This window comes from Ctenocephalides felis, unplaced genomic scaffold (genome assembly GCF_003426905.1).
Source record: "Ctenocephalides felis isolate EL2017-DRISC unplaced genomic scaffold, ASM342690v1 CF-g0.4_SCAFFOLD_01967, whole genome shotgun sequence".
NCBI classification, from domain to species: Eukaryota; Metazoa; Arthropoda; class Insecta; order Siphonaptera; family Pulicidae; genus Ctenocephalides; species Ctenocephalides felis.
This window is the reverse complement of record NW_020538121.1, coordinates 556-15,878: the sequence shown is the minus strand read 5'-3', so window position 1 is coordinate 15,878 and position 15,323 is coordinate 556. Positions and strand designations below refer to the sequence as shown.

General features: G+C 30.9%; 2 protein-coding genes across 2 annotated transcripts; one reads left to right on the top strand and one right to left on the bottom strand.

Annotated features, from left to right (window-relative positions):
- Positions 1-2,356: 2,356 nt before the first annotated feature.
- LOC113380252 lies at positions 2,357-4,477 on the bottom strand (the record flags this gene model as incomplete). Its single annotated transcript, XM_026619611.1, has 3 exons — positions 4,391-4,477; positions 2,579-2,773; positions 2,357-2,500 (listed from the first exon to the last, which is right to left on the bottom strand). Coding segments are annotated over exons 1-3 (426 nt in total), but the record flags the coding sequence as incomplete, so codon positions are not given.
- Positions 4,478-5,571: 1,094 nt separating this feature from the next.
- Positions 5,572-14,884, top strand: LOC113380251. The gene is made up of 4 exons (XM_026619610.1): positions 5,572-5,596; positions 8,174-8,421; positions 12,731-12,874; positions 14,762-14,884. Exons 1-4 carry the CDS (start codon positions 5,572-5,574, stop codon positions 14,882-14,884), a joined length of 540 nt encoding a protein of 179 aa, XP_026475395.1.
- The last annotated feature ends 439 nt before the right edge of the window (positions 14,885-15,323 follow it).

The window sequence follows — 15,323 nt, the reverse complement described above, 5'->3', positions numbered from 1 at the left end:
AAAAAAAATATTAGATTAAAAATTATTTTGAACTTTAGTCAACCCTGTTATAACGCGTACCGCGTTATATGGAAACCGCGGTATAGGAAACTCACAAATAGGCTAATTCGTAGCGCGTTGTAAAAAATACATTGGTACAAATTGCTGCATTTTTACAGCGTTATACGGAAACGAATATATACAAGACATGATACCTAATAATTTTTTTATATTGAATTTATAAGATTTTAAATTTAAGGGATGCATATAAGGGAAAAAATGTAAAAGGAACTAAAGTAATTTTTTTTTTAAATTGAAGTAGATTTTTTTTAAAGTGTTATGAAAGAGCTCTGACACTACTAAAACCAATGTCTGATATAAACTGTGGCATGTTTTTATATAAAAGTTAAAATAGTCGATATTCAAACCTTTTACAGCAATTTCTAGTTACTAGAGTCATTCGTAGGTTGCGCTGAAGGAACTTATCTGAGGGTTGACTGTATAAGTTTATTATTATTTCAAAATGTTTATAATGAATAAATAATTATTATCAACAGGATATTCTTTTCTTAAAAGGTGAGTGTAGAACATATTTTTTTAATATTGTATACTAAAGTATTATTAATATTTTGCGTAAAATTTCAGACTGAAAAGATGTTACAAGATAGAAAAAAAATGGGTTGGTGATTGTTGAAAAAATTGGCATGGACAAAATCATGTTTGGATATGTAGACTTTTCTAGAGGATTAACATCGCAGGTAATTTATAAATTTATAAAACTATATATATATATATATATATATATATATATATATATATATATATATCTTATATCTTCTTATATATGAAAATGGAGCTCGATAAAATGTTAGGTATGGTAAAACGTTAAAATGCTTTTACGGATCTAGGCCAGTCTTAGTCTTGAAAATTCGTGCTAATCGGTAGATTGCCGGAAGGGTGAGATATTATTTCAAAATCACGTAGAAGCTTTACATTTTTAAAATGAAAATTTTTGTAGAAGCGTAATTTATGTGAAACAATAAACGGCGGCTCATACGTCAAATGTCAAATGTTTTTGACAGATGATGTTCAATTACGTTTAATGCGATGTTTTTTGTGAATATCATTTAATTGTAGTAAGTAGTTTAATTTAAAGTTTCATTTATACATACAGACACTATTAAACGGGTCGCAAGTGTTAGAAAGGATTATAAAATCAAATATCGATAATTTTTGAGATGTGAATATGAAAATATACTTTCTGACTTTGGCACTCTTTTTAAGCAAATCTTATTTTTCTCAAACTCGGTGCTTTGACATAACTCATTTGTATAATTATATACTCACTCGTATTCATAAAACATTTTCGAGATTATATTATTATTTTATAAGGTTATTGATATTAAGAATCAAAAGGGAATATTTTGGAATCGAATCAAAAGGGAATATTTTGTCGAATAACTTATTTCGAGTTATAACAGACAACAATTTATGTTAGAAGATTTTGCTCATAATACAAATAATAAATTTGGAACACATATCTGTAAAAATATCAATAAATTCAAGATTTGAATTTCAAAACAAATACTAAAGCCTTGAATACCAAAATGTGCCAATTCAATTTAAATAAAAAATAATGCAATGCCTATTAAGAAACCCAAAGAGCATTTATGTGTGGCATGGATTGCAGTGGGTAATTTAAATTTGTGTTAGTTGCTTCTATTGTCACAACGTTTGCCGGGCCAGCTAGTATATGTATATTAATATGAACTGATTGAGTAAAATAAGCTAGCAAAAAGCATGCCATTTTTAGGATCTAATTTTTTTACTCACACTTTAGTACATTTCTTTTTAAGGGAGAGTCTCTCGAAGTCAAAGAATTTTTAATTTGCCGTAGGGTAATTTATAGTAATCGCAAACAAAACGAAAATGAAGGAAATTGAACTGTTACAATGCGAAAAATGAAAAATTTAAAAAAAAATTCTAATTTTTTTTAAATAAAACAATCCAAATTTCCAATAAACTTCAAAAATGCTCGACAGTTCCGAATGAAATGTTTTTACTTATGCATATATACGATATGCCTCTTCTCTTGAAGATTATATAGTTATTGGTTCTTACGTTAGTTCTTAGAAATATGAGAGAGTCTCACGATGTTTTCCGTCGTCTAATTTATAAGCTTTTAGGATTCGTCCATAGCATTTTCAATAGTCTATTCGAAACTTTTTGAAACAATTGATATTAAACATCAATACACTCTTTTTGATTTTTGATCATTTTGCGAATGTTTAATTGCGGTACGAGAAGTTCCAGCAATTTACCTTGAGGCACGATGCAATGCACCACTAGTTATATATACATACATGCGTATATTTACCTTTCCTACTGTTAGAGCCCCATTAGCCGAAACCCTGGCAACATATAAATTTTCCCCTGTAGAAGTTCTCCCAGCCACAACAGCATCGAGAGGAACTTGCCCGTTTCGAGACTTTATCCAATGATATTTTGGTCGGACTAGCATCTAGAAAAAAAACTAGGTACAAGTGGCAATAGTTGACATAATCAACATATCAATTTATGATTGTTTTATAAGTTGTACCTGAAAACTCGACACAGGTATCTCGGCACAGTTGTAAGATACAAATGCGGCCCTTATTTGGGGTATGACTTTAGCAGGAAGAATATCACCATCGTGGTGGGCACGACCCAAATACATGTCGTGACCATTGTTATCATGCCCGCACTTGACTGCATTTTCCATTAGGGAGTGACATGTGTCGATGCTCGTGTCAACCTGGGAAATTAACGGAAACTATTTAAATTTCTGCCAAGTATTCCAAAATTTTGCTTGGGTCACTCTATTTTCGTTAACTTAACAGAAACTACAGGGTCCGGCACTCGAAGTGTAACCAATTGAAAAAGTTTGGAAAATTACTTTTACTCGATTCAAAGTACGAAATGCGTAAAATTAATTCAAAATTTAAAAACAGTTCACTTTTGCTCGATATGACCACCCTTTGCTTTGACTATGGCCTTTAGACGGTCCAAAAACAAATCGCATTTGCATACCTACACCTCTAATGCAAATCAACACAAAACTTGTGGTGTATGGCATCGTGCCTTCTGGCAAATTGCTGTAACTTCCTGTACCGTAATGAAATGTTCGAGAAATTTTAAACGTTTTCAAATATATTATGACAAATACTGTAACTTTCATTATTATTATTGCTATATTGTTATATCTGAGTGAGCAAATCAAATGTAAATCATAAATCAATTATTACATTAACAATTGTCATTTCATTTCGAATTCAATTTCAAAACAAATAGTTTAGTTGCTTAATTTACACAAAATTGAAAAAGTGCTCCCGTATAGTCACAGTCTAATCTGCATTTGCAAATAATTCTGTGCGACATAGTCACTTATACTGTACTTAGCTTGGCGGCATTTTCACATCTTTCAATAATTGGCGGCATTTTCACATTTTTCAATGGTTTTCACAAAATTGTAAATGTGCTCCAGTGCATAAACAGTCCAAACGCACTTGGTTAAACATTTGTACCAGAGTGGCGCTTAGACTGTGCTTAGCCTGGGTGATTTTTTGAATTTTCAATCCAAAATTACAAAAAAAAGGTTTTGAAAAAAAAAATTTAAGCAAAATTTATTTTTCGAAAGCAATTATTTTGTAAAAACAAGCAAAAAGTTTTTTGAATCATTCAAATCGGATACTTAGTTCTCTCAAAAACCGCCATTTTTTGCACATTTTGCTCGGTATCTCCGAAACGAATGGACCTGCCTTTGCCAAATAGTAATCACCACTTCTCCCCATCATTACGGACTAAATGCTTTTTAGATCATTCAAATCGGATGCCCCGTTCTCTCAAAAACTCGATTTGTACTTTCTGCGCTCTTTGCTCCGTATCTCCGTAACGGTTGGACCTGCCTTTGCCAAAAACTAATCAGCACATCTTCCTATCAATAGGGATCGAATGTTTTTTTGAATCATTTAAATCGGTTGATGAGTGCGCCCGAAAACGTGGACGAAAAAATGCGGACATACAAAACACAAAACACCCACACACACATCCATTTAGTTACTGAGGTATGCAAGTGAAATGTTCAGAAACCTTCAAAACGTCGAGAAATGCAAAAAAATTCATCTTAGATTTTCGGCCCATTACTATAACTACCCTACGGGAAGTTAACTAGTGGTGCATGGCATTGTTCATTAAGGCAAATTGCTGAAACGTTCCGTACCGCATACATCAATTTTTTCTAAGGTATGCCAAAATGTTCAGAAACCTTTGAAACGTAAAGATGTATAAAAATTTTCATTTTCGATTTTTTTGCGATTACTATAACTTACCCTACGGGAAGTTAATTTTAATATATTCTATTAAAATGTTTTACCCGTTTATGTCCCGGAGGATCCGATGTCTCAGAACTCGGTTGGCGAAATGGTACCGACTTTATCACTAATCTTTGGTTCGTGAACATTTTAACATTTAACACAGGTTGAATTCAAGTCTGCAATTCCACTTTTAAAATAAAAAAAAAGATAAGTTATCAATTGTATTCCCCGCCGTGTTTTTATGCTTGCAGATAACGTTATCTACTGTCGATTCTAGTGAAATTGTTAGATGATGAAGATGAGATTTATGAAATGGAAATTTTTTAATTAGCTTTAATGCAGTGAAGTTTATTCAAAAATAAATAGACATTTATGATGTATTTTTATGGCTTAGATAAAAATCGAAACTGAACAGTGACTGTATTGTGTTATTTTGGGACGTTTTTTCATATTTCTCGGAAATTTAACTCCGGGCATAATTTTTAAATTAGCTTAGCAGAAACTAGATAAAATTTACTAAAATTGTACATAAACTGTCTAATACACTTTGATACAAGAATTTTGAATAGTTTGAACACGCCCTAATGCATTTTGCATATTTACAATATACGGTTTTGGGACACTTGTACATTAAATAACTCAAAAACTTCGTCTGGGACACTCTTTTTAATTTAACTTATCAGAAACTAGACAAAATTTTCTTAATTTTCCTTCAAACAGTTTAATATCCTCTTCTATGAAAATTTTGAATAAATCCCATGTGAACTCACCTTTACATATTGTTTCAAGCTTTCCATACAAAATTCCGGAACATTTTCTTACATTTTTACGAATAACTCAAAAACTTTGTCCCGGTACACTTTTTTTTATTAGCTTAGCAGAAACTAGATAAAGTTTACTAAATTTCAAAACAGTTTAATATAGTCACATATAAATTTTTTGAATAAATTTGATGTAAACAGGCCCTTACATATCGTCTCAGTTTCCATACAAAATATATCTATTATATATATATAATATGTATATAAATATATATATATATATATATATATATAATATATAATATTATCTAATACTGCATGCACAATTTATCATCGATTGATTATTATCTCTTTATCCAAAAATACAGCATGGAAATATTTATCTTATCATCATGTCAGTTCACAAACGTCTACGTTTCTGTATCCATCGATTTTTTTTATAGTTTTATTTAATAATGTCAAAAAAATAGTGCGAAATTATGAACAACCTGCCAGGAAAACCAGGTATATTCTATTAAATATGTGTACCCTAGCGGCAAGTATAAAAATATGATAAAAAATGATTCGATAGGAAAATAACTGCAGATTTTATTGCTGTTGGACTTTATCTCAATTTTGAAAAAAATATAAAAATTTTGAAAATAATTAGAAATTACCAAAAAATTCAAATTTTTTATAAAATTTGAACAAATTTCCTGGAAACATACACATAAGTTGTTTTTAGAATACTTTGGTCGCCCAATTTAATAAGCACATATAAATTCACAGTATGTATTTATAATGAATAATCTATTTGAAATTATTTTAAACAATTATTGATTAACTTCCCGAAGAAGTTTGTTTTCATAAAAAAATCCGATTCTCTAGTTTTATGTTTTCTCGACGTTTCAAGCCATTCTGAGTCGAATGAGACCAAATTTGGAAAAAGTATGTGTGTGTGTGTGTGTGTGTGTGAACAGATTTTTTGCCGTAAATCGACGTTTTCTCGAAAACGGCTGGGCCGATTTCAAAAATTTAAAAGCCATTCGATGTATCTCGACGTCAGTTTTGTGCGACGATCGGTCAAGCCGTTTCTTTATAAATCGCAGAAAAGTGAAAAATTTTTCGTCTACGTTTTAGCCCGCAATTCTGAATCGATTTTGAAAATTCAAAAACCGTTCGAAAGATATTTTATAAAGTTGGGAATCGTGCTGATTAGTTTTTCGTAGAGATCGGCCGGGCCGTTTTCTTGTAATAAAGTTTAAACAAAAAAAACGACGATTTTTATGATTATTTTTTTGACGGTAGATAGTCTTTTAGATCATACTAAAATATTACGGCCCTACGACAACTGGTTCAGCTTTAAAAATTCGTCAAAGTTTGCAAAAATTGGTATTGTTTTTTTGGCATTTGTCAAAATTAGATTTTTGATCGACGTTTTCTCAAAAACGCCTGAACCGATTTTAGAAATTTAAAAGCCATTTGATGTATTTCGGTGAGGACTATCGTTTATCAGTTTTGTGCGACGATTTGAAAAAAAGTGTTAAACTATTCGTCCACATTTAAGCTCATCCTACCGAACCGATTTTAAAGAATCAAAAACTGTTCGAAAGATATTAGTTGGGAATGGTACTGATTAATTTTAGGTAAAAATCTACCGAGCAGTTTTTTTGTAATGAACTGTTGAAAAAAGAATTTGAGCCGATTTTCATGGAACATTTTTTGGCGATATACATCATGGTCTTTTAGAACTTACTGTAATATTATGGCCTTACGACAAGTAGTTTAATTTAAAAAAATCGTCAAACTTTGCTAAAATTATTATCGTTTTTTTTAAAGTAGGATTGATGAAGTATATTATTTACACTTTTTTTTTTTATTAAATCGATTATTTACACATATCGGGAAGTTCATGTAACTTGCCTCAAGGCTAAATACCATACCAACTAGTTTATTGCTTGTTATCAACAATTAAATTAAATTTGTTAGATAAGCTCAGCAATTATACTTAATAATTAGAATCATTCTTTGCATAGTTAATATTGATGTTACATATCCAACTAAAAATTTTTGTGCAATTTTCTAGATAGTATTCAAAGAATTTGAATTTACATCATGTAATTGAATTTACATCATGCATTTATTACTTGTCAAAAAGACTATTTGATAGCTGTAGTTCCAACAATTTGCCTTAAGGGGGTTCTTCGGTTTTTATTTATTTTTTTTTCGATTTTGAGATTTTTTGATATTATGAAAGCTAAAAACCTTAGAATTATTTAAAAAAAAATCATTTCAATATCTATTTTTTTGACGAAATTGTAGATATATATATATCTCTATATGTATGATCCCCTGAAAGCGTTTTTTTATCGCTCCGCGAGCTATTGTATGCCAGCTGCTCTCTTTTTCATTATAATACCTCATGCACATGACATTTTTAATGTGTCAGCATCTTTGAACACCATGGTGTATTTAGTACATTAAATTAAATGGTGTATTTAGTACATTATATTAAAAACTTTAAATAAGTTTTTCTTAAATTGACTTTTTTCAATGCGGTGCCACAAATTAAAAAAAAAAACTACAAGTTGGATCGGCTTGCATTTTTTTTTAATTTGTTCACCACTGCAATACCTACCTCAAACAACTTGATAACATTACGCAAAAAAATTTTGCGAAGCTTTTCGTCCCCAAAAAAAGGACCTTTTTAACACTTTTTTTAAATAGCTGCCATTTTTTTCCTTCTTGCTTTTTTTCTTTCATTTTGGTAGGGGGACTGGATTCAAACTTCTTCTTCAACGTAGTTTCGTTTTTTTTTGTTTCAGGCGATGCGCAACGGATTTATCTGTGGCACCGCAAAAGAGATCTATTTTGCAATGCCCACTTTGGCGCCCCCTGGTTGAAAAATGACGGCAAAAAAATAACCATGAAACATTTTTTAATATTCTATGATTTTGTAATTTTTGTTTAAAAAAAACCGCATGTCTCTATGATAAATACATTTCGAGAAAAACGAAAACAAATACCTTGCAATTTTTGTAACAAAAAAAGAACAACTCCCTTAAATGTATTTTCTAACTTTCTATCTACATTTTCCCTCAGGTTCCACTTACCAAACGATCCATCCCCAAGAAACTTTTTCAGGTCACGTCTGGGTCGAAACCGACGTCAACCATTGTCTGGCCCTATGCGAAACCGGGGTTGTCGGCGGTCGTGACGTCGACGGAAGCCAAATTTATTTGGGCCGGGCCATTCACAACGGCGACATCCTTCCCGCCAAAGTGATTCCTGGAAGGAGATCGGCCTACGTCTCGTATTGCGGGAAGGAGATCAGGGTGCATCAATTTCAGGTAAACAGGAGGACAAATGACACTGGAACATATATTTAACTAGCAAACCCGACGAACTCCGTGTCGCCACCAGATGGTTTCGTGAGAAAAATGAAGAATTTTTTTGTTTGTTTTATATTTGAAAAGGAAAAATTTGATTTTATTACACAACACTAATGAATTTATTTCGATTACAAAAATTAAGTGTTGTTTAGTTGAACTTCTCTAAGTAAATGAAAGTGAATCCGCAAATTATCCGTTTCATTGAAGTGCTCTTTGGTAAACCACATTTTTTGTTTTTTGTTCTGACGTTGATACAAACAAAGCGGATGGTTTTCCAACTCGGGAACAGGCAACGTATAACTGCCCATGTGAAAAACAATGATTTTCTAAATAATCTATTTGAAATTTATCCCGCAAACACTAAGCGATTGGCCTTGAAACTTGTTATTGCGAACGCAAGGCGAACTGGAAATTGCAATCGTTTGAAGTCAAACGGAAGACCAGTCGGAATCATTGGTATGTCACCAAATTGCCAGCAATTTTTTATTGGATGGTGAAATTCAGTGCGTGTACATCATTATACTTTGCGGCAAGATGTGCTCGTTGACTTAACCAAGCATATTTCTGATAATTCTCACTAATGTCATTACTCGAATTTTTAATTACGGTGCGTGAAGTTCCAGCAGCTCGCATTAGGGCACGATACCATGCACAACTAATTTTCTTAGCTATAAACCTTGCGGAGCCCGAGACCTTTCCAACGAATGCAAAGTTGTCGAAATCGGTTCGTGCGTTCTGGTTTATCGTCAGGAAGGAAAACCCGACTTATTTTTATATATATATATATTTAATTATTGAAAATTATACTTTGAAATAACTGACAGTGAGAATCAAGATAACAAAATTTACTGGGTAATTTTGTATCATAAAATAGCGTTGTCATGGCAACGCTATCTCAAACTTGCTCCGGGTTAGTGAAGCTGTAAAAATGTCTATCTAATTACTGTGCGTTCAGGTGTATTTAACGTATAAACAAGCAAGGAAACACCATCTAGAATTAGATTATACTTTTTTTGTTGACAATATTCCGGAACATTTAAATTTTTTCTCATTTTTTATTTTTCAATAAGTGTTAATGCAATTTTCGACTTTGATTTTTTGTTTATAATATCTCAGTATTTTTCATTTCATTTATATTTTTCTTCAAATTTCTACATGCCAAAATAATTTGATATTTACTAATAAAACACGCACACAGGTCGACTCGCGTCGGGTATAAACAAAGTTTGTAGCGAAAATGTTAATGTACGTATTAAATTTTGATAAAAATGTGAAAGAACTAGCAAAATGTAGAAAAGGATATCGATTTTGATAAAAAACTCTACTGACGAGCAAAATTGAATAGGGACTCTACTGACAAGCAAAATGTAAGAAAATATTTGAAAAAAGACTCTACTGACGAACAAAAAGTTAAAAAAAATTGAAAGGGACTTTACTGACGAGCAAAATGTTAAAAATATATTTAATTAGGGACTCTACTGACGAGCAAAATTGAAAATGAATAATTGAAAAGGGCGAAATGTGAAAAAATCGAATGGGACTCTACTGACGAGCACAATATAAAAGAATATATAAAAAGGGACTAATGACAAGGAAAATACAAATTAAATAATTAAAAGCGGACTCTACTGACAAGCAAAATGCTAAAAAAAAAATTGAAAGAAAGTGACTCTACTGACGAGCAAACTGATGAAATATCAAAAAGGGACTCTACTGACGAGCGAAGTGAAAAAAATATTAAAAGGGACTCTACTGACGAGCGAAGTGAAAAAATATTAGAAGGGACTCTACTGACGAACAAAGTGATAAAAAAATTGAAAGGGACTCTACTTACGAGCAAAGTGATAAAAAAATTGAAAGGGACTCTACTGACGACCAAAGTGTAAAAGATAGAGAAGGACTCTACTGACGAGCAAAATTGAAAATAAATATTTAAAAAAAGACTCTACTGACGAGCAAAACGTAAAAATATCAAAAAGGACTCTACTGACGAGCGAAGTGAAAAAATTATTAAAAGGGAATCTATTGACGAGCAAAATTGAAAATAAATAATTGAAAAGGGCGATATCTAAAAAAATCGAAAAGGAATTAAAAGGGACTCTACTGACACGCAAAATGTCATTATAATTATTATTTTCATATGAATGTTATTGTTAAAAGACTTATTAATTAGTTAACTAAAAATTTATAATTCAAAAACACTTAAAAAATTGTGAAACAAAATATTTCTTTCATTAAAATACCTAAAAATTTGTGAAAGAAAATACTTATATTGTAAAAGTATTTATCTGTTTGTTGGCAAAAGAATAATAACAATAATTATAATACAAGACACTTATAGTTAAAATATCGTAAAATACCCTAAAATTTGTTAAGCAAAATCATTATTTTGTAAAAGTATTGCAAAGCTCATTAAAATACTTATTAAATTGTTAAAAAATACTTGCAACAAACAAACTAGTTATATTTAAAAATAATTAAAATTAACTAAATATAAATAAGTTTATAGTAAATAAATTAAATAAAAAACTAGCCAGAACCTCAATAAACGGTTACAACAACATAAAAACAATTCAAACTAGTTGGTTTGGTATTTAGCCTTGAGGCAAATTACATGAACTTCCCGATATGTGTAAATAATCGACTTGATCAAAAAAATGTGTAAATAATATACTTCATCAATCCTACTTTAAAAAAAACGATAATAATTTTAGCAAAGTTTGACGAATTTTTAAAATTAAACTACTTGTTGTAAGGCCGTAATATTACAGTAAGTTCTATAAGACCATGATGTATATCGCCAAAAAAAGTTCCATGAAAAACGGCTTAAATTTTTTTTTTAACAGTTAATTACAAGAAAACGGCTCGGTAGATTTTCACCTAAAATTAATCAGTACCATTCCCAAATGATATCTTTCGAACAGTTTTTGATTTTTCAAAATCGGTTCGGTAGGATGAGCTTAAATGTGGACGAAAATTTAACACTTTTTTTCAACAGTTAATTACAAGAAAACGGCTCGGTAGATTTTCACCTAAAATTAATCAGCATCATTCCCAACTAATATCTTTCGAACAGTTTTTGATTTTTTAAAATCGGTTCGGTAGAATGAGCTTAAATGTGGACGAATAGTTCAACACTTTTTTTCAAATTACAAAGAAACGGCTTGGCAGATCGTTGCACAAAACTGACAAACGATAGTCCTCACCGAAATACATCAAATGGTTTTAAATTTCCAAAATCGGTTCAGGCGTTTTTGAGAAAACGTCGATCAAAAGTCTAATTTTGACAAATGCCAAAAAGACCATACTGATTTTTGCAAACTTTGACGAATTTTTAAAGCTGAACCAGTAGTCGTAGGGCCGTAATATTTTAGTATGACCTAGAAAACTATGGTATCTATCGTCAAAAAAATAATCATAAAAATCGTCAAATTTTTTTTTTTAAAAACTTTATTACAAGAAAACGGCCCGGCCGATCTTTACCAAAAACTAATCAGCACGATTCCCAACCAATATCTATCAAACGGTTTTTGAATTTTCAGAATCGATTCAGAATTGCGGGCTAAAACGTGGACGAAAAATTTTCCACTTTTCTGCAATTTACAAAGAAACGGCTCGGCCGATCGCCGCACAAAACTCAGAGACGATAGTCCTCATCGAGATACATCAAATGGCTTTTAAATTTTTGAAATCGGTCCAACCGTTTTGGAGAAAACGTCGATTTACGGCAAAAAATCTGTTCACACACACACACACACACACATACATACACACACACACACACACACACACATACTTTTTCCAAATTTGGTCTCATTCGATTCAGAATGGCTCGAAACGTCGAGAAAACATAAAATTAGCGATTCGGATTTTTTGATGAAAACATAAACTTCTCCTTCGGGAAGTTAATGAATAAGTAATAAAATAGCTAATAGTTAATTAAATTATATCAAATTTGCAAAATATTGACATGAGCCTTATTATAATATCATTATACTAACGACTTGTAAAATAAATAAATAACTGAATAAATAAATAAAAGAAAATATTTGAAAAGAAATTTTACTGGCGAGCAAAATGTTTTAAAAAATTGAAAAGGACTTTACTGACGAGCAAAGTGATGAAATATTAAAAAAAAACTCTACTGATGAAATTGAATGAAATATTCAAAATGACTTCACTCGCGAGTAATAGTCGACAATGGATGTTATTTACCATTGACACTCGTACACACAGGTCGTTCTAATATTAAATTTTCCTTTTATAGATGTTGGTGCGTCCTCAATACAAATGGGTCACTTGTCAAAATGGTTATGTGCCACCAAATGCATTTCCTGCAGGTGAAACATTGTACGGAGAAACTTTGTATGCTGGAAGAGTTACCGCACGAGGAGCCACCACCATCGGAAAGGTATAAAAGAAACTAGTGGTGTATGGCATCGTGCCTCAAGGCAAATTGCTGGAACTTCCTGTACCGTAATAAAATATTCGAGAAATTTTAAACGTTTTCAAATATATCATTACAAATACTGTAACTTTCATTATTTTTGCTATCTTGTTGTATCTGAGTGAGCAAATCAAATGTAAATCATAAATCATTTTATTTCGAATTCTATTTAAAAAAAATAGTTGCCTAATTTGCACAAAATTGAAAAAGTGCTCCCGCATAGTCACAGTCTAAACGCATTTGCGAATAATTCTGTGCAACATTTTCACTTATACTGTGCTTAGCTTGGCGGCATTTTCACATCTTTCAATAGTTTTCGCAAAATTGGAAAAGTGCTCCAGTACATGAACAGTCTAAACGCACTCGGGTAAACATTTGCACCAGAGTGGCGCTTAGACTGTGCTTGGTCTGGGCTATTTTTTTGAATTTTTAAGTAAGTCGGAAAAAATAAAAGAAAATATATATATATATATATATATATATATATATGTATATATACTAGCTGACCCGGCAAACGTTGTTTTGCTAAGTAAGGTATTTCTAAACAATTTCTAAAGAATAAAAAAAGAATACTTTATTTTAGGAGTGTAAGGATGTGTTGTTTGAATGGTACAGACAATGAGGTATTATAAACACAATAAACCCCAAAGTCTACTTGTATAATAATGAATTATATAACTCATACTAACAATATTCGTTTGTCCATACTTTGTTAATACAATCAAGCTGGAAGTTTTATACACTTTCTATAAAAATGTGGTATAATTCAATCCAAGTGTTTTTTAGTCTTTAGCCATGGTCAATGTTCAGTTGTTCATTTTTGCCCCACACAGATGTAAGTTTTTAAAGTGGTTACATAAAGAAAACTGTTGAATCTCACTCAAAATTAACATTACATTTTATAAAACAATTGAATAGCGTGTAGTTAAAATTTATATTAAAGTCTCGTAAACTAAATCACAGTCAAAAAACCCAAAATACAACAAAAGGAAATACTTCCGTTATGGATTTTCAAAGATTCCCAACTATCTCCCGAGAGCAAAGCCATAAGAATCAAGGTAAAACATCTATTTCCCTCTACTTTCAAATACTGTTGTTGAACGATGCTTAACTTTAATGGTTTTTGACACATCGGTGGTGGACCTTTTTAACCCCGGACCTTCATAAAATACTATTTTTTAGATAAATTCTGGGAAATTATAACTGACAAAATGTCCCTTTGATCGATACTAAATTCTTCAGGTTCTGAATTTAAATAACATAAATAAAAAATAATATATCCTAGAAAATGTTTTATAAATACCAATGAATATATATAATTATACAAATGAGATCTTTCAGAGCACCGTGTTTGAGATAAATATGCCAAAAAGTGCATTTTCATATTGACATTTCAAAAAAGTTGATATTTTGAGTTTCTAGTAACACTTGCGATCAAAAACGTTTAATAATGTTTTTGTGTATAAATATAACTACGAACAAAACTACTTACTACAATTTAATCATAATTAAATGATATTCACGTAAAACATCCCTTTAAACGTAATTGAACATTATCTGTCAAAAACATTTGACATTTGACGTATTAGCCACCGTCCATTGTTTTATTCAAATTATGCTTCTACAAAAATGTTCAAATTAAAAATGTAAAGTTTCAACGCGATTTTGAAATAATATCTCACCTTTGCGACAACCTACTGATTAGCACGAATTTTTTCAAGACTAATACCAAATCGGTTTAGCCGTTTTCTAGATTTACCAAATAATTTTATCGAGAGCTCCTTATATATATATATAAGATATATATATATATATATATATATATATATATATTTATCTTTTTTATTACAGGTTCATCCGAGTCACAAGTGCTGCTACATCCCTTTTTGTGGAAAAGAGGAAAAATACGACGTGTACGAGGTACTGGTGATGACACAACCACCAAAGACACCACCGCCATACAGTTATTATTAATTGCAACAAATAATAAAGTAATCAATAATTTTATATATATATACTAGATAACCCGACAGACTTTGTCCTGTACCCGTGTCTACAATTCAAAAGTTCCACTTTTTTTAGTATCCTATACTATACTTCTTAATATCCTGCCTTTGTGATTCATTTATGGTCTTTTAGCATGAATAGTATAAGAAATTCAGAAAAAATAATATAGAATCTGCGGTAAAAGAAGTATATCACACTTGATTTTACCACACAACAATATTGCTTCAATAATTTAGTCTATAATTTTCATAATCTCTTACCATATATTAGTTGTTCTTGGCAATTATAATTTCTAAAGTACATATTTCTTACTAATAATTTAATAAACATTATTGTTTATGTTCAAATCTCAGATGAATTAATTTGTAAAATCTAGTTCACTCTTCAATATAAGATCAACTTGCTA